We start from the raw sequence: 24,059 nt of genomic DNA, 5'->3' as shown, positions 1-24,059 counted from the left end.
ACACCTTCTTTGACCTCTGTTATTTGTTGAAATGCATATTCACTTACATGATGTGTTTTCTGTGTACAATACCATATCGGGAAAGCATTTCTGACCCCACATTGCTATGTGATCCCAAGTTGTCTGGGCACACCCTACACTTCCTAGAAGTTTTTAAACCTGGTACTGTGACACCCTGTATAAATTTGGTATCTTGTAGAAAAATACGTGGTCAGGAATACTGTACTGACTGCTTACAGACAGGTTGAGCATGAATTTTTTTTATTTGAACAGGAGTATTGAAAATAAAATTTCAATATGCAAATTATGTAATTAATTAAAATGAATAAATTAGAAAAACCATATTTGTGAAAATTGACTACTGGTATCTTAGAATGAACTTTTGTTTTGGTGCCCCCAAAAACATTGACCTCAAGCCGCCACTGGGTTTTACTGTAAGAATTAAAGAAACATAAACAAATGACAGGCTAAAGTATATCAAAATAAACATAATGTAAATAATAACAACAAATTACCATCCCCACTCACATGGTTTTTTACTATAGACTTTCATGGATATAAGGCCAGCTGCATTCTGCTCCAAATTAGTTGGATTACTTCCATTAGGCAAATTAACCTTCACAATTTTTTCATGAAGAGGGTCCAAGAAGTATAGTCGATTGTTATACACTGTGAGGCCTTGAGGTTTAGCAAGACCAATATCTGATGTGACAACTGACTTTTTGTCTTTTCCATCAGTTGATATACTGAATATCTAGGATTAATAAAAAAAAGAATTGAACAGAGTATGAATAAAAAGTTGGGCTGGGAATCAATTACAAATTTTAACTGGTTAATCAAAAAATTTTAATCAATAATTGGCTGACTAATCAAATTTTAATAGAATATTTTCACACAAAAAAATGCTACTTTATAATTAATAAACTTATTAAGTTCATTTTTTTTCATTAATTGATGTTACAAAAATATATTTCCATTATTTCCCTCAACTATTCGCCAGATATAAACAAATATTGGAATGGATCAGGAAATTTGGGCTGCAAGTAATGCTGAACATTTTTGTCAACTCCTGGAATTTCTTCAGTAAGGTCTTATTATTTTTTTATATAAACAGTTGTTTTTAGTCACCAATATCGAAACTAATCTCTGTCTTTATACTATTACTTTTCCCCCAGAAACTGCTTCCAAATGATAAGGGGGGGGGGGGGCTGATGTTTCCTGAATATGAAAATTGCTGTTCACAGTACAGAAAAAAAAATTTTATTGTCTTCTAAAACTTTCATCAAACCCAATATAAACTTTCATCAAACCCAATATAAAACTTTTATCAAAAACTGAAATCATCACCAGTTTCAATTGAATTGACTTGTATTTTCTTGCATATCACAAAATTTGACCAAAATATTAATACAAATATTTTTAATTATGGTCATGCATTCCGTTATTCTGAAATGTCATATTTAGGAATATAATTTAAGACATCTAATTGCTGTTATCAAATCAATCACAATAAATTATGAACTTTAAGCCTTTAAGTAAAGCTTTCGATACTATCTCTCATAATATCTTAAGAACAAAACTACCACCTTGGAATTCGAGGACACCCACTTCAACTATTCGCTAGTTATCTTTCAGGCTGAAAACAATATGTACAAATAAATAACATTAAGTCACCCTTAGTACGATGCGATATTGGGGTCCCCCAGGGCTCCTGTTTGGTACCCCTACTCTTTAACATATATGTAAAAGACCTGGTGGTCTCCTTGGGTGATATTGAATTTAATCAGGGTGGCCTAGATTTGATTTTGTACGCGGATGACACAAGTCTTCTTATATCCTCTTCCACAGTTGAAGAGTTAGTTTTTCTCACTAACCACTACGCAAACAAAATTTTCGATTGGTTTTGTTGCAATTCTTTAACAATGAACCACGTAAAAACCAAAAGTATCTTATTTTGACAAATTAACAAGCCGATTCCTCATGTTATCCAACCAGTTTCCATAAATAATTTTGAAATTCAATACGATTCTTCAGTAAAATTCCTGGGTGTGGTTTTCAATTCAAATGGGATGACCATATACATACAACCCGTATTAAACTGAGACAGGCAACGGGTGTCATTGGCAAGTTATCTGCTATCATTCCGTTAAAAATTAAACTTTTAGTGTACAACACACTTATACTTCCTACCTTCACTTACTGTCACTTGATTTGGGGTCGTACATCGTCCGAGAACCTGAATAATCTAGCCACTATACAGAGACGCTTCTTGAGAACAATTTCTCATCATTCCCCCTAACATACTACTAAGATCCTTCCTGTTCATATACTCCATTATCTTCTTTCAATTTTTATGTTCAAGGCAATTAAACTACATACGTTCTCAGATATTATACAACTGACTTCGATTAACCATGAATATCCGTAGTCGTAATGTACTTTACCCCGCTGCAGCTCGCACTAATATGCTTTTCAACAATATAAATACTACGGGCCCACAATGCTGGAATATGCCACCTGCCGCTTTAAGAGAAATCAATAGCCTACGCATGTTTAAGACTCGTATAAATATCTATTTAACACAACAGCCATCAGAGATGTAGTATATTTCCTTCTTTTTCTTCATTATAATAGCATCAATATATGTTGTTTTTTTTCTGCCTTTTTCATTTTGCTTTTCTGATTGTTTTTGCCAACCCTTCTAATCGGCCACTGGGATCGTCAGGGCATTTCTATGCCCTTTTCTTTGTGGTTCGACTGTACATGTTCAGTTTTTTTTTTTTCTGTTATATTGTTCAAAGTTCTCACCTGTATCAATAATCATACATGTTCTATAATACACTGTAATATTTCCATGTAGGAAAAATAAATTGAAATTGGAAAAAAAATAAATACAAATTTTAGTTAAATTTTAATCAGTTGTATCAACTAAAATTTTTAAATGTGATTAAAAATTGATCGATTAACTCAATCTATTAATCGGACCAACCTTAATAAAAAGTAAAATTTTCTGAACAGGTAAGTACCAAGACAAAAGTAGTTGAAATAGACACAGTGCCTTCAAAGAAAAACTCTCTAAGTATGATTGATAGCTTTAAAAGCGATTAGATTTTAAAAATCTCTGAGATGTACAAAAGTTACATACATATATTCAAATATTATTTTTTACCAGTATTATTGTCCAAAGGTTCCATAATATTACCATATCATCAATATACTAATTAAACTAACGTATTATTCAAAACTCTTTTAAAATTTTTACTCTTACTAGCTGTTATATATATTTCTCTATATTATAAAATATAATACTGGACAAATTTCATATTCATAGCTTTGGACACAGTGATGATTGCTCCATACAACTTTTGAACCCTGCTCCCACTTATCACCTCCTTAGATACAAGGGTGGTTCCAGAGACTCTGTCTAGGGAGGTGGTTATTGTCTGTACCGTTGCTGTATGTTGTCTGTTAGCTTAACGAAGCTGTGTCATCAGATTTTAACGCGCGCAGCCGGTTTGATGTAATGAAAATTTTCAGTAGATTAACAATTTCAATTTGCCTATAATAGGTCTAGTGTAAATTAATAATAATTATTATTCTTTATATTTCTGTAAATAATCTGTACATGTATTTAATTTTTTTTCTGTGTGTGTGTTCTCAATAGAAATTTTTATTTTGGATTGATCTGGCCAGATTTTTTTTTGTATGAGTCAAACCTGCAAAAACGATCTTTGAATGCAGCTGAAATTAAATCACTCAGTTTGACTACATATATATTCTTGTCCATATATTCTTGTTTATAGTTTGGAGAGAGATCATTTCGGGAGTGATAAAAAGAGAGAGAAGAAAAAAGTCATATAGAAATTTAAAAAAACTGGTGAGACTGGAAGAGAAAGTGGTACTCTCTTCCTTGCATACATACACTCCTTTTTATTCAGAGTCAATGTCCATTATAAATATAATCATCTGTAGGGGCATATGGTGTGTCAAATTTCGATAACACCTCTGAGGAGTGTATCTCAACTCAGTAGGAGCATATTGTGCGAAACGGCACAAATATCTTACTCTGTGTGTGTACATGGAATCTTCTAAACCCGAAATTGCTCCTCTGCAGATGGCAAATGGAGACACCATCAATAATAATTGGGGGTGTATAGTCTGCCAGCATTTGAATCAATGTTAAAACCTTACCAGAATTTGATAATAATTTAAAGAACTCATTGCCAAAGTCCCAGTCACTGAAACACCTATGTTGAATAACCCAGTAGCACAATGACATAGTACAATATCTGGAACATATCGTTATATATTGTAATGTCAGAGGAATATCAGATGTCATAACTATGATATAGAACGATCTCGTCCTATATGGTGCAAATTATTTATGATATTAAGTCTTTAATTTTTCAGTCAAATATGAATTTGACTCCATGTGAATAATTTTTACTTTGAAGGACAACAAATTGGGACAATAAATTATTTTAATATAGTTTGAAATACGTGGTTCTATATCGTGAACCTGACAAGGTTCATGATATAGACCTGATATAGATCTATCATAGACCACATAGATCTATATCCTGAAAATGACATAGATATATATCATGAACCTGACATAGATATATATCAGATACACAATATGCTGATATATCAACATATCATGTGCCTTCAAATAAAAATTTGGAGAAAATTTCAAGTTGAGTGTACAATTTTTTGGAATGGAAATTAAAAACGTTTGAATGAACAATTTTCCATATGAAATTTTGATTTTAATAGGATAAATTATGTTGATATATCACAATTATTTCATCAATTATAATTGAATCCTTACTGTGTATGTTTTACATAGTAGATGTTGGTATTTTAGAAGGAGAGCAAGAACTTAACCACCGTAACTTTAATTGCCACTTCATAATTGCACATACTTTTTAATTTAGAAAAATTTGCTCTTGTTTGTGGATTATATGTGTGTGTGTTTTTCTTAAAATTATTTATTACTATTACTTTAGATGTTTTCTTCATTTTTTACCATACTTTGAGAATTTTAACCTTTTTGTGTTGCATATTTTTTATTTTGTTCTATTATATAAATATTTAATTTTAAATAAATAATTAATATATATTAATTAATGATGTATTGCAAAATATATATTACACAATACATCAATTTTAATACATTAATTTGTCTTTATGTTGTGTTTTTTAGTATTATATAATTTCCTTAATTATAACATAATTTTATCATCTGCCTCTAGATGATAAATATGTTTCAAATTTTTCTTTTGTAATTTTTGTGTATACATGAAAATGAATAAATTTTATCCAATTTGAAATACAAGTAAAAAACTATTACTTGTCAATTAATGTTATAATAGCAATCGGCAGCCAGTGCTGTTGGGTTGGTAAGACATGAAGTCAGAGATGGGAAGAGTTCAGGGTGCGTAGGTTCAAACAAACCCACAGTAAAACTACAGATCTTTTTATTTATTCCTTCTGAAAGGGCGCCATCTATCATCCAAAAGTTGAAGTACTTGCATATATAACATTCGTGATATAGATCTATTTATCTCTGACTATGCCTTTTTTAGCCAGAACAATATCGTGGCCGATATAGATGAATATTGGAACTGAAATTTTACGATATAGATCTATATCTTTGTGCTACTTGGGTATTTAGCACAAGGGTGGTAAACTTTTTTGAAAGTGCAAGCTACTTTATTGTCTTGGAAATATGTTGTGAGCTTCTTGAGTTATACGGAAATGTGCCGCAAGCCTTCAAAATTATGTAGAAAATGCTGTGGGCCACTTCGGTGATCTGTTAGCATACTGCGGGCCACTCGAGAGATCTGGAAATGTGCCGCCAACCACTCTATAGGCTTATCTGCAAATGTGGAAGAGTTGATCAACTTTACCCAAGAATATTAAGAAGACACCAACGAATAAGGCAAATACATGTATGTGCCTTATTCGTTGGTGTCTTCTTAATAATTATCTGCAAATGTACCACGATCCACTTAAGTGAACTAGAGGTGTGCACTGCTAGTCACTCAAATGATATAATCACAAAATGTGCTTGGGACCACTTGAGTTGGGTTTTTTCTGTCGCAGGCCGCATCAAATGATTCTGTGGGACAAATTTGGCCCACAGGACATGGGTTCAGCATTTATGGCTCAACATGTTGCCTGCTCTGATGTAAGTACCAACTTTAAAATGCCTCCTATATTTTTATACAAAATAAAAAAAAAAAAATTTGAATCGTTTTCTATTTAGAGTATGTTCAAACCAAAACAATAATTCATTTATAGAGCATTGGAAATTAAATTAGTTTTCTAAGTTTGAACTATTATTCTAACAAAAATTACCTGGCAAAATTTTGTTATATGCTATGAAACATAATTTTAAACTTTCTTTTCCCATCCCAAGTTGGGAAAATGTTTTTCCATATGTTTTTCTTTATATTCCATCAGGGCCCCAGAGGCGGGACCAGTTGTGCCTCAACAATATCAGGGCACACAAATGTTTAGGACAACCCACCCCCTTCATCCTGATATCTTTTGGGAAAGGGGAATCAGCATACAGAATAAACACGAATGCTGAGAAATATCCATACAAAAAAAAAATTTAAAAAAACTAAACACATAATTAAATGTTAATTAACAAAAAAAAAATGATGGAGATAATTTTAAGCTAATGTGAGAAACCATTTCCAAAACTAATGATAAATTTAGAATCAATGGATTAAAGAATAATTTAAATAAGTATTTCCAGTACCAATGAAAATTCAGAATTAATGAAAGAAATAATTTTGAAATTGATTAAAATTTGGAATTGATGAAAGAAACAATTCCAGAACTATTAAAAATTCAGAATCAATGAAAATAAAAAAAAATGAAATTAATAATTCTGCAATTGATGAAAATTGAGAAGCGAAATAAAACAAATGAGTTTTAGAGCAAAAAATATATTTACATATATTCTCTCTCTCTCTCTCTCTCTCCCCCGAGACCACACCATCACCGCAAAAATATAAACTAAACTAATCGCTGACAGTGAGGACTCTTTGCGGTGATGGTGCACGGCCACAGTGTGGAGATGTGTGAACGGCTGCATTGCTTAGTATCGTGCAATTCTTTTACCTAGTGATTGTCTACACTCAGCCGACACACGTGTCTGGCACAGTGCGGATATGTGTGTCCAGATCTTTACTGAGCTTTTACATGATGAAATGAAAGTACAGTAAAAACTCCCAACAATGGCCACTAATGGGACCATGAATGCGGCTGCTATTGGGAAGTGGCTGTTATTAGGAATGGCCATTTTAATCCTGGGAAAAAAACAACTAAAATTTGTGATCTATAAAATAACATGTAAAATGATAATCCATTCTGTAATTGAATATGATAGGCCTAATTATATAATTGGTTATATTAGCATAAATGATTATATTGATACTGTAATATTACAACAGTTGATTGATTCACAGTGCCACAATTACAGGGCAATCAGGTGGGTCTGGTGCCCCAGATGCTGGACCAGAGGGAGGGGCATAAATAATAACTTTAAGCTCTCCTTCAACATTACAAGTGGAAGCCAAAATATGTGCTTGCCACGGCTGATCAAGCATCTAGTTGTGGTCCTGTTAATCGATCTACAGTGCTATTTTAGTATCCCAAAATTTAGACTTACAGTGCTAGAATAGAACACAGCGGAAACGACTTGGTTAAGAAAACTGATTTTTTTATGGACCAATACCCCCACATAGTTCCCACCCATGATCAACTAGATCATACATGCTCAACCCATGATGCGTAGGCCAATGTAGCCCTCGGAGTCATCTGATACGGAATGTGATCTCATATGATCACCCTAATTTTATAAGAATGAACTTAAGCTGCATATTCTCAGATGACTTCAGTGAGCCATGGCACATTTGCGGATCACTTGAGTGGCCTGCAGTACATCTATTTTCCCCTTCTCCACTGCCTTCAATATACCCATCTATCATTTGTATCCAGGAAAAGAAAGCACAAATAATTTTTCCCCCCATAGAGTTCAGGATAAAAAAACTCCCTTGAAAATATCAGCTTGAAAATTATTTTTCCTCATAGCTATATGCATATTTTTTTCTGACTCCATGCCCAAAGTGGCGATTGCTCGGAAATCGTTGTTCAGAGGTTACCTGTAATGTTAAGCCTAAGAAACGTGTTCTGTTCCAACGAAATGTACCTGTTATTTGGAGATTACCCCATGTTTGGATGTGGCCATTAGAGGAGGTTTTCTCGAGTTGACCAAATTTCATATGTATAGTTTCAGAGGTTTTGGCTCGAGATGATTTCTCTGTATAACCTTTAAACCCCTTCATGCATTCATGGCCTCCTTAGGGGTTGAATTTTGAAAAACCCCTTCTCAGTGAGTCTTTACATCACAAAATAATACTACTGACCGAATTTCATATTTCTAGCTTCTGGTTTTGGTTCGGCGATGATGAATCAGTCAGTTAGGACATGTTATTTTAAATATATAAATTACATAATATAATTATGTTCACAATTTAACCAGTATTCAGGGTTCGCGCTGCCGATCGCCATTGCGCCAAATCGCGACAAAATATTTAATTCAGCGAATAAATAAAAGATTGAGTTCGCCAAATCACAAGTGTCCATTCAGCCTCTTGATCGTCCAATCGGCCATTTGACACATGCACAAAAATTAGGAAGTGAAAATTTTGTTGGCCAATCGCGAACAATGTTTAGCTACTTTCGTTTACAGTTTCAGAGGAGGATGGGGTTGACAGGGACGATCAATCTCATCTGGAAGCGTTACTAGTTCAACACGCTCTCAAGAGCATACATGCAAAAAACAACCTGTTTGAACCCTTTACTCGATGATAATTAGAGTGGAGCGGCATCTCTGCTTCAGTATCATGAACTTCATTATAACACAGTTGCGGAACAGAATAAATGTAAAAACCATAAATAATAGTGTTTCTGTTCCAGTTAATGGTCCCAGCAGGCAACAATTGAATTCTGAAAATGCTTTTGAATTGTGGGCAGCAAAAAAAAATCTCTGCAAACTCTTGAGAACTAAAATATTTTTTGTACTGTAATTTAAATTTTATATTAAACAATTTTTATTTATAAATCATTTGCATTTTGATTTATATTTTCATCTTCAACTCGATATAAGTTGTTTTGGAATCCGCATTTTATGACGCAAAAATTAGGAAGTGAAATTTTTGTTGGCCAATTGCGAACAATGTTCTGCTATTTTCGTTTATGGTTTCAGGGGAAGGTGGGGTTGACAGGGATGATCAACCTCATCTGGAAGCGTTACTAGTTGAACACACCCTCAAGAGCATACAGGCAAAAAACAACCTGTTTGAACCCTTTACTCAATGATAATCCTACCCTCAGCAGAGATGCCGCCGACGCGCTATTGCTCGTCATGATCGCGATGAGGTACCGTGACCTTAAAAATGAATAAGGCTGACGAAATATCAAATTGCGGCCTGAAATGAGAGTGGCTATTATACTGAATTTTCCAATTTCTGAGGGTTTTCCTCCTGCGGGTTATTCATCGGAAATTACGGTATATAATCGCGGCTACCCACCCATGTCAGAGACAGCATATTTACCACGTAAATTTGCTTCGTTCTCACGAGATTGCAAATGCAATTTTTTAAAGAATCGCCCGTTCGAATCGTAATACAATTTTCCGAGATCGTTGGAGAAAAAAAACGAAATCTGTAGAAACTGTCATAAATATCCAGTCATCAAGACGCTATGCAGTCATGAGTTTCACGAAATTCCGAGTTTCGGACCCGCTAGACCGCTAATGCGCAGTGGTGGTAGACTAAATTCTATTTTCTGACATTTTCCAACTTTCAGTTGGCTATCCTTTGAGAAAAAAAGTTCTGTTGTCACGACGCAGAAGGCGGCTCTTGGAATACGTGACTCACACGGGGTGCTGTTCCGTGAGGGGCACCAAATTCAAGGTGAAAGAGCGAAAAAAAATTTTGATTGAAAAAAAGGGGGGAATGTTTGTCCACTCTGGAGGGTCACAAAATCCAACATGAAAGTGCGCAAAATATTATTTTTTAGGAATTGCAGGGCCAATACAAATCTGACATAGCTCCCATATTAAGGTGTGAAATATGTGGAAGTTAAATGGTGGTAGACCACAGCTGTGGACCATGGGGGGGGGGAGAAGAAAACCATTCCAGCGGGGAATTGCTCAAAAAGGGTTTATATGAATCAGAAGATGATCAGAATAATTTGCTTTAAATTCATTATTGAATGTAAGGTTTTCTGAAATGAAAAATTAGAGAAATTATAGACTGATTTATTAGTAAATACCATATATAATGTACTTGACTTAATTATATTTGTTGTAAATTAGTTGCACATGTTAATTCCGCAGTGTCGATGGATTTCTTTGCAGCTCTTTTCTGTACCAATAGAATATTTAGCAATGAATGTAAAAAAAAACTAAACCTAGTTATACTACTAAATTAAACTTTTTTTGTTAGTAAGGGAAAGTGCCCAAATACCGCCCCCCCCCCAAGCAAAATTGTTAATTCTGAAAATTTATTTAGAGTTAAAAACAATTTGAAAACTGATTTAGGTAACTCAACTCCATACCAATGGTGCTGCAAGTGTGATTGTACGGAATAAATTTTTCCTAACCAAAAAAAAAAAATCGAAACAATGCCTAAGTTTTGATTTTCATCAAAGGTATCTGCATTCCTTCACCCCTCCAGTTATTATGTACTCATTTATATTGCTTATATTTCTTGCTTTATTATATTTATGTAATTAGCTTCTCTTGATGAATATAACATAAAAATATATAGAGACAGTTAAACACAGTATAAAAATGTCAACAATTGATCATGCATCTATCAAAATAAATCTAAGTAGTCAGGAAAAAGAGTTTCCCTCTGATACAGAATGAGTTTCCCTCTGATACAGGATGAGTTTCCCTCTGATACAGGATGAGTTTCCCTTATACTCAGAGGGGACGAATTTAGGCATTCAGCTATAGCGAAAAGTGTGACTGTTCCTAACTAAACAACTACAGCTACACGACTATGACGAATATGCAATGCAATATTCAATTAGCGATCTATAAATATTACTAATTGATGAAAAAAAACTTTCTGTGAGGCATAAATGTAACTGTTTTTTTTGTTTTTTTTTTAAATAACGTGATCCTCACGTATTCCCAAGGGATCAGCATGATCCGTACAGGGAATTTGACTTAATCGAAATTGATTTTGCACTGTAACCAGTTATAACAAAAACTATTTTTGAAAAATTAAAGCATGAATAAAGAGAGCAAAGCAACTGCATCACTGCAAGTAGTCAACTGAATGGGTCTGAAGAGTTTTCTGGCACTTTCGCAAGATAGCAACTCTGTACATGCAAATTAAAGAGGGGGACGAATTTACAGCAGGGGGCAGATTTCGGGCAATTTCTCTTAAATCTTTGGATTGAACTTGTTTTTATACAAATCAATTATTTTTTTGATTCACAGGGGTGCTTGTAAATGATGGGGGTGGGGGGACTAACTTCATTTTTTTTTGAGAGGAACCCACTTTCACTCAAAAAGGACCCAGATTTTGCCAATAACCTGGGTCCTGGGACTCAGGTAAATTAGAGTGGAGTGGCATCTCTGCCTCAATATCATGAACTTCATTATAACGTAGTTGCGGAACAGAATAAATGTAAAAACTGTAAATAATAGTATTTCTGTTCCTGTTAATGGTCCCAGCAGGCAACAATTGAATTTTGAAAATGCTTTTGAATTGTGGACAGCAAAAAAAAATCTCTGCAAATTCTTGAGAACTAAAATATTTTTTTTGAACTGTAATTTACATTTTATATTAAATAATTTTTATTTATAAATCATTTGCATTTTGATTTACACTCATTGCCATAAAAATTTGCGCACCCAGAAGAAGTCGTCAAAATTAAACGAAATTTTACACATGTAAGTAAGTGAATAGAAAATCCAAGAAAAAGGATCATTTATTGCAGAAAAAAGTACAGATGAACAGAAGTTTTAGTACTCTGTTGGACCCCCTCTAGCGCGAATGCACGATGCGATACGAGCGGGCATTGAGGCATACACGTTCCATATGATGTCCTGAGACATCTCGTTCCACAGTTGCTGTAAATGCGCCTCTAGTTCGACCAACCTCGTAGGGTGTCCAACTTGCCATCCCAAATGATCCCAGATATGCTCGATTGGTGACAAATCTGGGGATAGAGCAGGCCAGGGAAGGGTGGTAATGTGGCGGAGGCAGTCTTGTGACGTCCTTGCTGTGTGTGCCCTAGCATTGTCTTGTTGAAAAATGGCTCCTGGGAGCCCTGCCATGAGTGGCAACACATGTGGCTGAAGGATGTTATGGACGTACCGCTGGGCTGTCATTGTGCCATGGATCAATATTAGGGGTGACCGTGTATCGTAAGCAATGGCACCCCATACCATGACACCAGCTGTGGGAGCGGTGTGTCGCTGTAAAGCGAAGGCAGGATTGAAGCGTTCACCATGGGGCCTCCACACACGAACACGATTGTCATCACTGCCCAAGTTGAATCTCGATTCGTCGCTGAAGACGACCTGGTTCCATTCCGTTGCAGTCCAATCCCGTCGTGCTCGACACCACTCCAAAAGGAGGAGTTGGTGGGTGGGTGTCATTGGCAGCACACGTAATGGGCGCCGCGATACCAGATGTCCTTCAGCCAGGCGCCTTGCGATGGTTTGGGAAGACACAGGGGCCTGTAGTGAAGCTGCTGCCTGTGTCTGGATAGCGGCCAATGAGGCAGTTGGCTCTACGCGTGCGTTTCGGATGATGTGACGGTCTTCTCGACGACTGGTCTGTCGAGGGTGTCCTGAACCTGGTCGCAGTGTAAATGACGTCTCTTCTGTCCACTGGTCCAAACACCTCCTCACAGTAAAATCAGAACGGCCTAGTTGATAAGCTACTCACCGAGCTGACCACCCAGCTTCCATCATCCCGATGATTCTTCCCCTATCGAACTCTGACAACTGCTCATATGGTCTTAGACGGCGGCGTAACGGCATGTCTACCTCAGCATTTCCTTTGCAAATGATTAAATACACTCCAGCAAGCTCTGCTTACCTGTTTTATACTCCAAGGAGAACGAAGTTCAACGCCCTCTAGTGGCATTACGCAATGCGCAATCACGCTGCATTTCTAATCATTTGCATATCTGCCCGACATGTACCTTCAGGCCAACTTTCGTTTTGATCCCACAATTATTTCTTGGTGCGCAAATTTTTATGCAATGAGTGTATATTTTCATCTTCAACTCGATATAAGTTGTTTTGGAATCCGCATTTTATGATGCATGAATTTGGCTAAGATTCTCTCTCATTTGGCTACAACTTTTTCCATCTGATTAGTCAAATTGCTACAATTGATAAAAAGTCAGGGCGAAATCTGCCAGTATTGATAAGATATCTCAACACAATTTAACTATATGTAATGTTAGTTTTTTTTCCTCTTCACACTATGATATATGCAGAATAAGCCATAACTATAGTAGAATATCTTTGCGATTCAAATAACTTAATAACCGGTTTAGTGCAAATTAGTAATTAAATTCTGTGTACTTGAAAACACACTGGGTGGCCGCTCAGGTACCCACTCTATACAGAACCCTGATTGTATTGACCAATCGGTCTACCAAACTCTACAAAAGTCTAGGTATAAAACATCAGTAGTCAAATACCTTAACTAGGCTTTATAAATCAAACTCTGTTTTATAGTGAACGTAGTATATGCACTGCTATATGGAAGGGGGGAAGAAAGAAGCTTAGGTTTTTAATTTAAAATTAAGAGAAAATATATTTCAAGACTTACAGATCCATCAAAACTTTGGCTCCAATACAATCGTTTGTTAAATAAATCAATAGTCAAAGCTTCAACATTATGCAAGCCTTCTTTTAATAGAACTCTTGAATTGTTGCCATCCATACTAACAGCTGCTAGTTTCATCGGAACACCAAAACCTCCTTCATCTAGCCAAAACAATGCCCTAAAAAGGTTAAAGAGATCATATATCAATTGATTCCATTTTTTGTTACAGCAAAAAAAGTATTAACTAAACCTTCACTTAGAGCAGTGTTTCCCAAGTGGGCAATATCACCTCCTGGAAAGGTGATGGAATGATCCACGGGGGGGGGGGGGGGGGCAGTAGAAGCTATTTAAATAAAATAGGATCCTATGGATTGACTTGAATTGGATTGCGGGTGATGAGAGGAAAAAATCTCTGAAGAAGAGAGGTGATAGAACAAAAAGTTTGGGGAAACTCTGATTTATAGATTTTTTTCAGTCTTTTATAAAGTTCAAAAATTCTTTGTTAACCAACTGCTTGAGGGTTTGGAGGAAATCGACTTGAAAATTTTTTTATCGCTGGAGTGAAAAGCCTGTTCAAAATACTCTGACCATTTTTCCCTCCCCCCATACGAACAATGGGGTATCAGATTTAGTTTTGTGAGATTTGACACTTTCGTTCTACCCAGTCCTGAAAGCATTACAGGAGGGGAAGAAAGGTGTGTCAATATTCTTGTAAAACGATTCAAAATTACAGAACTTGGCTTTTTGTGAACCTTTCTTTCTTTACATGGTTTTTTTTTTTTCACGTAAAATGATTTCATCCATCAATCTTTTTCATCTGGGCAAATGAGCATTAAATAGAGCCAAGTCAAATTATTTTATTTGCTCCATAAATTAATTTTTTCACAAAATAAACTCGATTAAAGCAACCAGCTGAACATCCAGGTCTTTTTTAATCATTAATTTATTTCTGAGTAAATTTATAGTACAATTCAATTTTTAATTGTACTATAAATTTATAATATTACCAGGTGTTGTATGGTCTCTTGGTTTCTGGTCTCAAGTCCTGTCAGCCGATTGATTCTATTGTGGGGACCATAGCACTATCAGAAAGGCCCTTCCAGAAATTACTTTTGGGGGGATGAGAACCAAAGTGGTATTTTGAGGATGAAGCAAACTGCTCATGTTGTACAGTTAACTGAAGTCATTTTGCATACATCAGCAATATTCTCACATTTCGAAGGGATAATCGAACCCCTCAAATCATTACCTTAGATAGAAGAGTAGTCAATCATTCATTCAGGTATTTTGTTTGTACAGTTTCATTTCTTCATTTTTTTCATGGACACGTAATCTCTATCCATGGTTAATTTTTTACTTGATTATTACCCGTGGCACCTTAATAGTAACCTAGGGTTCTAAAAATACCACGCACATTCTCATGGTAAGAATTACTGATATGAGCTCCTTGTGAGGGTGCTTTACACAGATAAAGAATGAAACAATAGAATCCAGAAACAAAGAATATCATTTTATACATACAAAGTATAACTTCTAACTTCAGTGAAAGGCAAGTGTTCAAAAGAACAGCAATCATCCAGCACTTTGTTATCTGAGGTCTATTTTCCCATCTACACACTTTTCTTTTTCAATTTTTTTTATTAGTGATAATGAAATTATTGTACATTTTAAATCATCTTACCTATGTGAATGAAGATAATACTGAGATGAGAAGGGAAGCAAATGAGAAATTATGCAGTAATTTTTTTTTGAGCAATGAATTTATGATCCCCCATTATGATCCTACCCATAAAAATGCTGACAGGGCTTCAATCCTCAGCCTAGATTGAATAATATCATTATTTATTCTTATTTTTTTAACAATAAGTTTAGTTTAGAGGGACTCAAAAGGAAATTCTTGAGGAATTCTTCACAGGATAAAATTTGTGATACTGTTGTAAAGCAGGATGAATATAACATAAGATTTATTGGTATAAGCCACAAGCCTCTCCAACAGGTGGCAACAGTAATAAATATCCATTTCACTGGACTTAGGAATATGGCAACTGCTTGGTTTATAAAACATCTTTTCACTATAGATTTAGTTGAAAACAAAATCAATTGATCAAGTACGAAGGATTTTGGCTTTTAGACCCCACAAAAACATGGGCCATGAGATAAAAACGTAGAATGGGAAAGCTCAGGAAAAGAAAGTTCAAGAAACACGGGTATCGATAACACTCAGCATTTGAACAGACGCACATTTGATTTTCTGAGGTAGGGTTGTCCTAATTATGCAAATGAAATTCTGACGTATTTTAATTAGAAAATGATAAGATGAATAAAACTGATGATGAATGAAATTCGAGAATTGTACTTACACTGATGGGAAACAAAATCACTGAAAAACCTGGATTTCACAAATCAGAGGGCATATCCCTTTTGCTAATCTTAATCACTCCTTGTTAATGGTATTTCACAGCCATTGAGATTTAATATGATGGATCTTGCTTGCAAAAGAAATGAATGGCAGTATATCTCGTACAATAAGAATTTCTATAATTTTCTACAATAAGCTCTAAACGCAACCTTTAAGATGGACATTTGCTGCTAAAAAAGAGATTTTTTATACTTTCTGAAAATGCATCAAAATTCACAAAAGCATTAAGGTTTCTTTGAATTGAGCTATTCAAGAGCTGATAGTGACCTATTTTCTCATTTTCCCTCACCCAGCACTGTTAGATGTAAAATGGTCATTTTGTGTAGAAAGGAGAGGGGCGAGTGCTAAGCTATTTTAGAAATTCTTTGCCATTGGAGGAGCAGGGTAGTATATTTACATTAAGGACCATTTGGAAATAAAAAAATTCACACATACATATACATGCAGGACCGCTAGCTGGTAAATTTTCAAAAATTATTAAATCATGCAATTAAAAAATCTATTAAACTAAGTGTTTGTATAATTGTATAATTGTCAATATGTAATGAAAAATTTCCCAAATCATCTCATTTCATTTATAAGCAGCAACATCAAAACCAGTGCATTAAGAATAAACTATAATGATAACTTTTGCTAATATATAATAATATTGCAATATTGTTTAAGCATTCTTGCTCTTCAGTCAGTATTATTTGTTCGTTTTTATGGAAGGATTTTTATTTTACCTCTTTCCCGCAGTTTCAGTTTGTATTTACAAACTACCTGTATTACATGCCTGCCAGTTTCACTTCCAATTCAGAAGTAGATGGCAGCACATACTGAACACGTTAGTATAAATATTAACTATTAGAGCCCAGAAGTTCAGGCACTAAAAATAGTCGAAACAGGCAGACATACACAAGAAAAGCATTAAAATGTCTAAAATGAGCACTAAAAAAGGCATTTATATTTTATGGAAGGAAGAAAATATAACTAAAAACTTTGGAGTTGAGGGTCCAAGAACTAGCCGAAAAACTGGTTGCACTTAATCCGTCTATTGTTTTAATTATAGTTTATAATAACTGCATTATTATCCAAGTTAAACTTATTTCAAGCCCAAAATTAAATGTTGGTGGACCCTCAAGATTGTATCAATGCCAGGGCCACCATTAGCAGACGCAAAGCCTGTAGAGAAAATGATCTGTGGGGCTCCTGCGAGTTGTGAATAATTCTCACTTATTTCTTATATTATTTGGAATAATCATTACCATTTCTATAGTTGAAACCTATAGATACTTTGTTATTTTTTGTAAAAAAATTTATCTTTTTTTTATATTTCCACAAATGCTGGACTTCTTCAAGCAAAGGGGCCCTGCATAGCTACATCTGTCACTCACTCCTGAGGGTGGTTCTGGTCAATTTAATCGAATACTAAATATGTATGTAAAATAAATAGAACCATGGCTGTTTACAGTGCATTTATGGTGTAAATACTAAAATCAAAACAACATGGGCCTCAGAGCCTTATCTGCTCCTACCACACTTTCTGTTAGCCATGACGTTAACTGATGACCTCTTGAAACAGTCATCAGTCAGCTATATATATACAATGTAGTTTAATGCCTGAGTGAGACATGTTATGTGAAGCAAGTTTCTAATTTTTCTCTGCTTTTCTAACATGGACTGCATTCACCTGAAACAAAATTATTCATGTCTAATACCATCCAGGCAAATTAAAGTTGGCAACATCAAGCTCCCTATCGCTCAGAGAGTTAGAAAATTTTAAAAAGAGAAATTCATTTGTTTTCAATGTTCAAAATAACCAAGTTTTGCAGATTATGGCATTTATGACAGAAAAAGTTCAAAAAAAGGCATTTTTACAAAAAAAAAAATGTGTGAAAATAGACAACAAAGGCATACTTTTGTCATATATATGGCATTATGGCTATATGGCATTTTGCCTGAACTTCCCGGGCTCTACTAATTATAATATAATTTTTTCATCAATAAAGCTATCCTCATAATTTGTCATGTGCCTGCATTCCATTAGATCAAGTGGTCTCCATCAAATATATTAGATAGAAATTTTTAGTGAAAGTCTGATGTGAAACCCATCTTATCAAAACTTTGTTTTATGATATATACTAATTTTATTATTTCAAACATTACCTAGATACCTGACTTTTATTGACTTATTAATATCCTTTTTCCATTCACATCTATCATATAGGATTGTAGTCTGGGGCGACAAGCCCCAGAGTAGAGATACAGTAGAGAGATGTAGCTGTAATAATTATGCAAACTCAAAAAAAAAATCAATTTTAAAACTTATGATTACTTTACTCCCATCACTTCATCTTTACAGTGACTCAAAATACTTCCATTGATACTTATATTTTAAAAATTAATTTTTCTCCCAACTCAAAATCAATTCAGTCTTACTTAATTTAATCAAGAACTTTGAGTAGATACAACAATATTCAAGATTTTCCTTTAATATATAGAATATAATACTGTTTATTTTTGAAATATATGACATCCATATTTTTATGGGCATCTTTTTCTCAGCCACCTCGTTGAGCATTTTGCCTGTTGTGGTGTTGTATTTGTATTTGTAAATTTTATTTCCATTTTAAAATTTTAATAATTAACTACCATGCAATATTCTTTGTTTTGTTTCACCGGCCTTCCTATTTTTAAAAAACAAACACTGTTTATATCCAAAGAGATGATAGAGTACCAAGACACAAGTTTCCTTATAAGCTAGCTCTTGTTTAATTTTGTTCTTACATTAAAAACAATGTATTAATGGAAAAAGGTTTTTACCCCTCTTCAGGATCCAATGTCATAGCCTTAGGTTTTGCAACACCATTTTCAGTTCCATCATTGCTTAAAATTACTCTTCTGAATTCTTGTTCTCCATCAACCTATAGATAATTTCCTTCAATTTGAATATTTGTCACACAGTCAATACACATACTTAAGCACAGACTAACGCTAGTTACCACTTGCCTTTACTACTTCAATATTTGATGCTTTTCTATTGCAGATATACAGATTGCGCCCAATCCAGTCAAATGCTAATACATACGGTGACCCAACAAAACCATCTGGAAGAAATTTTGTTTGATTTCCTCCAGTAAGTGAAACTCTGTATATAGTACCCTACAAATAAATTTGTTATAAACTAATAAGAAATTATGAGATATAATAATGAAAGAGAAAAATCAATTTAATTCAGGAAATGCACAAGGTTTGTTAAAAAGTATCTAACCATGATTTTTTTGTGTGTAAACCAATGAAGATGAAGCTAGGGAGGCATTGTTTGGTGCACATATGTAGATGATTCTCATGCACATGCTTGAATTTTTACCTGCCTACAGAAGCTGTCAGTCACTGGCAGACCGCTGATGATTGAGCAAGTGTAGAGTGAGCACCGTGATATTTTTGTTCTTGACAAAACAGCAGGAAAACATTGAACAACAGAACTGCATAAATTTTGTGTGAAGTTTGGAGATTCCTGAGTGGAAACAGTCCACAAGATTCAACAAACTTTAGGGGGTGAAATGGCCACCACACCAGTAAAAGAGTGGTACAACCCTTTCAAAGATGGCTGCACATGGAGAGAAGCATGTTTTGGTAGGGCCTCCACATTCAGAAATGAAACCGTTATTGACCAAGTGAGGAAGACTCTGGTGTGATACAGGACCATCAAATCAGGATAAGAGAACTTGCAGACGAGGGGATCATTAACATTGGATTCGTTCAATCTATTTTGACTGACAATTTGGTATTCAGGTATTGCAATGTTGAAGACATGCTGACCGTCTTCTTTGACTCCAGTAGCCTGGTTGATCAAGAGCATGCACAGCACAGCACAACTATCACCAAGGAGACAGTTGTACCACCAAGAAGTTCTATGCAAAGATGACGTCACTCTCCACTACCAAATGAAGGTTTTTAACAACTGGCTGTTGCAAAGAGATGAATTTTTGCAAAGAGAGAAAATTCAACTGCCTTTGCGGGGGAATCGAACCCACATCCTTTCACTTTGCGGGTGAACGCCCTAGACAACTAGATTACAAAGGAAACGAATCCCTCAATCTTCCCTTGGAGCTTGTGTACAATGAACAGGACCATACATGGACAGCCGGACCAGGCCAAGCTCACAACTGCTGATGCTGTCACCAGGTGGCGACTTATGCAAGGATGATGTCACTCTCCGCTACCATATAAAGGTTTTTAACAACTGGCTGTTGCGAAGATGAATTTTTGGGAAGAGAGAGAATTCAATTGCCTTTGCGGGGAATCGAGCCCACGTCCTTTCACTTTCCGGGGAACCCTCTACACCACTAGATTACAAATGCAAAGAATCTCTCAATCTTTCCTTGGAGCAGAGCTGTCCATGTATGGTCTCGCTCAGTGTACACGAGCTCCAAGAAAAGATTGAGAGATTTGTTGCCTTTGTAGTCTAATGGTCTAGGGCGTTCACCCAGAAAGTGAAAGGACATGGGTTCGATTCCCCGCAAAGGCAGTTAATTTTCCCTCTTTCCAAAAATTCATCTTTGCACCAGCCAGTTGTTGAAAACCTTTGCAAGAAGTTCTATATCACAATTGGCAACTCCACCACAATTAAGGCTGAACACATAGTCGGACGGAGAGCAAAGCAACGACGAGAAAAGAGATCAGAGCAGCGAAATCAAACACACTGAATCCAATGCGCCTGCATATAATGGCGTGCACCGTAGCAGAGCAGGAATTGTGCCACAAGTGATAATAGCAGTGCATTCATGATATTTTATTTTCGCCACTCTGCTCACTTGTATGTAGCTTCAAGATGGCCGTCGAAGGGCTTGTCTTTGCTGTTAAAAAGCGGCAGTGAGGTCAAAAATGTAACCAGAATCGTTGATGTTAAGTGCTCGACGTACTTCAAAATGGTGTGGACGGCCAAATGAAAACAGCAAGTACCGAATATAATTTTCATATATTACCCGTCAAATGTTTTTCGTGTGCACATGCTTAACCAAACCGAAAATGATTTATATTTTGAGTTTTAAGCTAATTTATCATGCACAGTGTGTGGGTACATGTATTTGAGTAGTCTGAATTAAAAATCATGTATGTTTCTGTGGAAAAATTGGCAAGTTTTTTTTTTTGGTTTTTTTCTGTGTACCACCAATATTTCCATACTGGAAGCGTACCAAATGTTTTTTATGCTGGATTTTTGGGTGTCAATAATTACGTTTCTTGTGTAAAAAAAAATGAAACCAACAAATATTTATACAAATAAAGTTATTCGGGGGGGGGGCGGATTTTTCACTTCTACCCTCCCGCCTATGCTAATAATAAAAATTTAAATGGTGGGGAGTTTTGACAAAATTGATATTTTTCTCAATTTTTTACTCCTAAATTTAGTAGAAAATATTATTGATCTTTCGAGAAGTGATCGCACTCAAGTGCCACAGGAAAAGATGTGTAGGGAGGAAAGAGACCAAAATATGAGAAATATTTCCGTAGTTTATATTTAAAAATAGTGATATTTACACATTATTATTTCTAAATTGTTGGCTGAGCAATGGTTTTTATAATTATGAAATTTTTAAGCATTCTTTAATTTAAAAAACCAAGCTGATTGCGAGTTTCTATTTGATACTCTCTGCTACATCAAACGCCCCCACTATGTGTACTATGTTCCTTGCTCGCAGCTATATTCTCGTGTCGCTTCTCTTCCTTCTCATTCATTGCTTTGCTCGCAGCTTCCATTATTTTCTTAGCCTAATGCAGTGGTGTTGTTCACCAGGGACTGGAAGCTGCTGCAGGCAGGAAAAAATTCAAGCATTCACACAAGGATTGCTTGCATATAAGTACCAAAAAATGTCTCCCTAGCTTCATTGGTTCATGCAAAAAAAAATTACGGTTGGATACTTTTGAACCAACTTTGTACATTGTAAAAACAATCAGTGCATTATAAGAGAACATGGTTCATACTCATTGGAAGTTAAAAAATTCAAGGACTATCCGAGCACTTTTTCAGGCAAAATTTTAAAATTCAAAGACTTTTGATTTTTCCTAAAAATCAGGATTTAAAAAAAATTAAATTACTTGGATTTTTGTTAATTGATATTCAACATTTACTCATTTTTAATTTCGAGTTTGAGAGGAAAATATTAATTTATTACATACATGATTTTTTAAAACAATTACAATTCTCATTTCAATTTGTAGGCAATGTCAAGTCCCAAAAATTTTGTTTTAAAAAAAAAGCCTTAGTATGCAAATGACATTTAAGCAGAAATCATGTAACTATATATCTAGGGTGACTATATGACCTGTATTTCCTGGGTCATCACAACTTTTCATGAAAAAGTTTCTAACTTTGATTGTTTTTTGTTTTTTTTTTTGCAATTTTAGCAATAACTGGCAACTTTGCCAACCTTTGGCATCATTTTTGGTGTCAATTGGCAATTTTCCCACATTTTTATCAAGGAAATATGGTCAACCCACATATATGCATCTGACATTCATTAATTCAATAGTTTAAAATATTTTAAAGCAATGTCTTAAGCCCAGTGTTTTGCTGCAGATCTTAGGCAACATCTTTTTATGTATGGAAATACTTCAGGTACGCAAGACCATATGTTCTGTTGTAAACATTGTCTCCTTGTTGCTCTATACATTTTTGCCCCAGTAGAATATGGTGTAGAGGGGCATTTTTAGTTGAAGGGGGAGGGGTAAATTGATGGAAGAAATTCACACAAAAAAAATTTTAAGCACTTATAAGCACTTGAAAATATTTTTTTTTAAAGGACTGCAATGATTTTTTAAGGACTTTTAAAGACTTGAAAATTAACTTATTTTTTCAAGGACTTCCAAGAATTTCCAAGGACTGTACGAAGCCTGGAAAAAAAAAATTAATGTGCCTTTGTGATTACATACATTTTCTTTGTCATCCTCTTCTAACTCCACATAGTAGATTAATCCTTTTTCTTTGTCGTAATCAAAATCATGGCCATTTTCAATCCCAATAACCGGTGTAAAGTGGCCAGCTGCTTTGTCACCAGCATTCAAACTAATATCAACAAGCTGTGATGATCTCATTACCATCAAATAGGGCGTATCCACTAGAAAAAAAATTGGTGGAAATAAGTTTTTTAAAAACTTTGATCAAATGCACTAATTTTGAACTTTTTTTGCAGATGTTTCCATTAACCCCCCCCCCTCCCCCATCCCCTGCTGTTTCATTTTCCTTCCATTTAATTTACCATTCAATGACATATATTTCAGTTTTCTCTCAGACATTTGCAAAAATATTGTAGATATTTGTTGACAATGTTTTCTTCTTTTTTTATCATGTTCAGATACATAAAAATACAAGGCTCACAAAAGGAAAAATGCCCAACGAAGTGGCTGAGAAAAAATATCCATTCAAGTTGAAAATTTCGCATGTTCAACGCAACATTTGTGTTTTCTTCCAGAGTTTTAAAATAATTCTGTTGAACATTAGATATTATCTTGGAGTCATGATCCCCACATCCTGCAGCAGGATCCCCCCTAGGCTGGAATATTTTGTGGGCCCCAAACTGGACTTTTACAGGCCCCTCTGCAGTGAATTTATAGTATGAAAATACAAAAATGATGGAAATCATCTCAGGCCTCAGGGATGGAACCTTGTCAGTACCCTTCCTTGTGGGGCTATGCTTAGAGTGAAAAACAAATAATTTTTAAGAACATGCATAACATTTTCGTAATTTAATAAGAACATGCATAACATT

At 35.0% G+C, this 24,059-nt stretch overlaps 1 protein-coding gene and 1 non-coding gene across 3 annotated transcripts in view; one reads left to right on the top strand and one right to left on the bottom strand.

The window, feature by feature from the left end:
* mgl (low-density lipoprotein receptor-related protein megalin) overlaps positions 1 to 24,059 on the bottom strand; it is a 425,733-nt gene that overhangs the window by 167,464 nt on the left and 234,210 nt on the right. For both annotated transcript variants that reach the window (XM_089252561.1, XM_089252562.1), the window contains 5 exons: positions 23,224 to 23,408; positions 19,300 to 19,452; positions 19,114 to 19,214; positions 13,893 to 14,067; positions 529 to 754 (listed from right to left, as the gene is read on the bottom strand). In XM_089252561.1, coding sequence (XP_089108687.1) covers positions 529 to 754; positions 13,893 to 14,067; positions 19,114 to 19,214; positions 19,300 to 19,452; positions 23,224 to 23,408 — 840 coding nt within the window. The remainder of the gene's footprint in view (positions 1 to 528; positions 755 to 13,892; positions 14,068 to 19,113; positions 19,215 to 19,299; positions 19,453 to 23,223; positions 23,409 to 24,059) is intronic.
* TRNAS-AGA (transfer RNA serine (anticodon AGA)) lies at positions 20,748 to 20,821 on the top strand. The gene has a single exon. It is a non-coding gene; the product is annotated as a tRNA-Ser (tRNA).

This window comes from Pholcus phalangioides, unplaced genomic scaffold (genome assembly GCF_987345545.1).
Source record: "Pholcus phalangioides strain wild (caught in Gottingen) unplaced genomic scaffold, Ppha-v1.0 ptg000029l_1, whole genome shotgun sequence".
NCBI classification, from domain to species: Eukaryota; Metazoa; Arthropoda; class Arachnida; order Araneae; family Pholcidae; genus Pholcus; species Pholcus phalangioides.
Note: the sequence above shows the minus strand (reverse complement) of the source record. Positions and strands in the feature narration are given on the sequence as shown.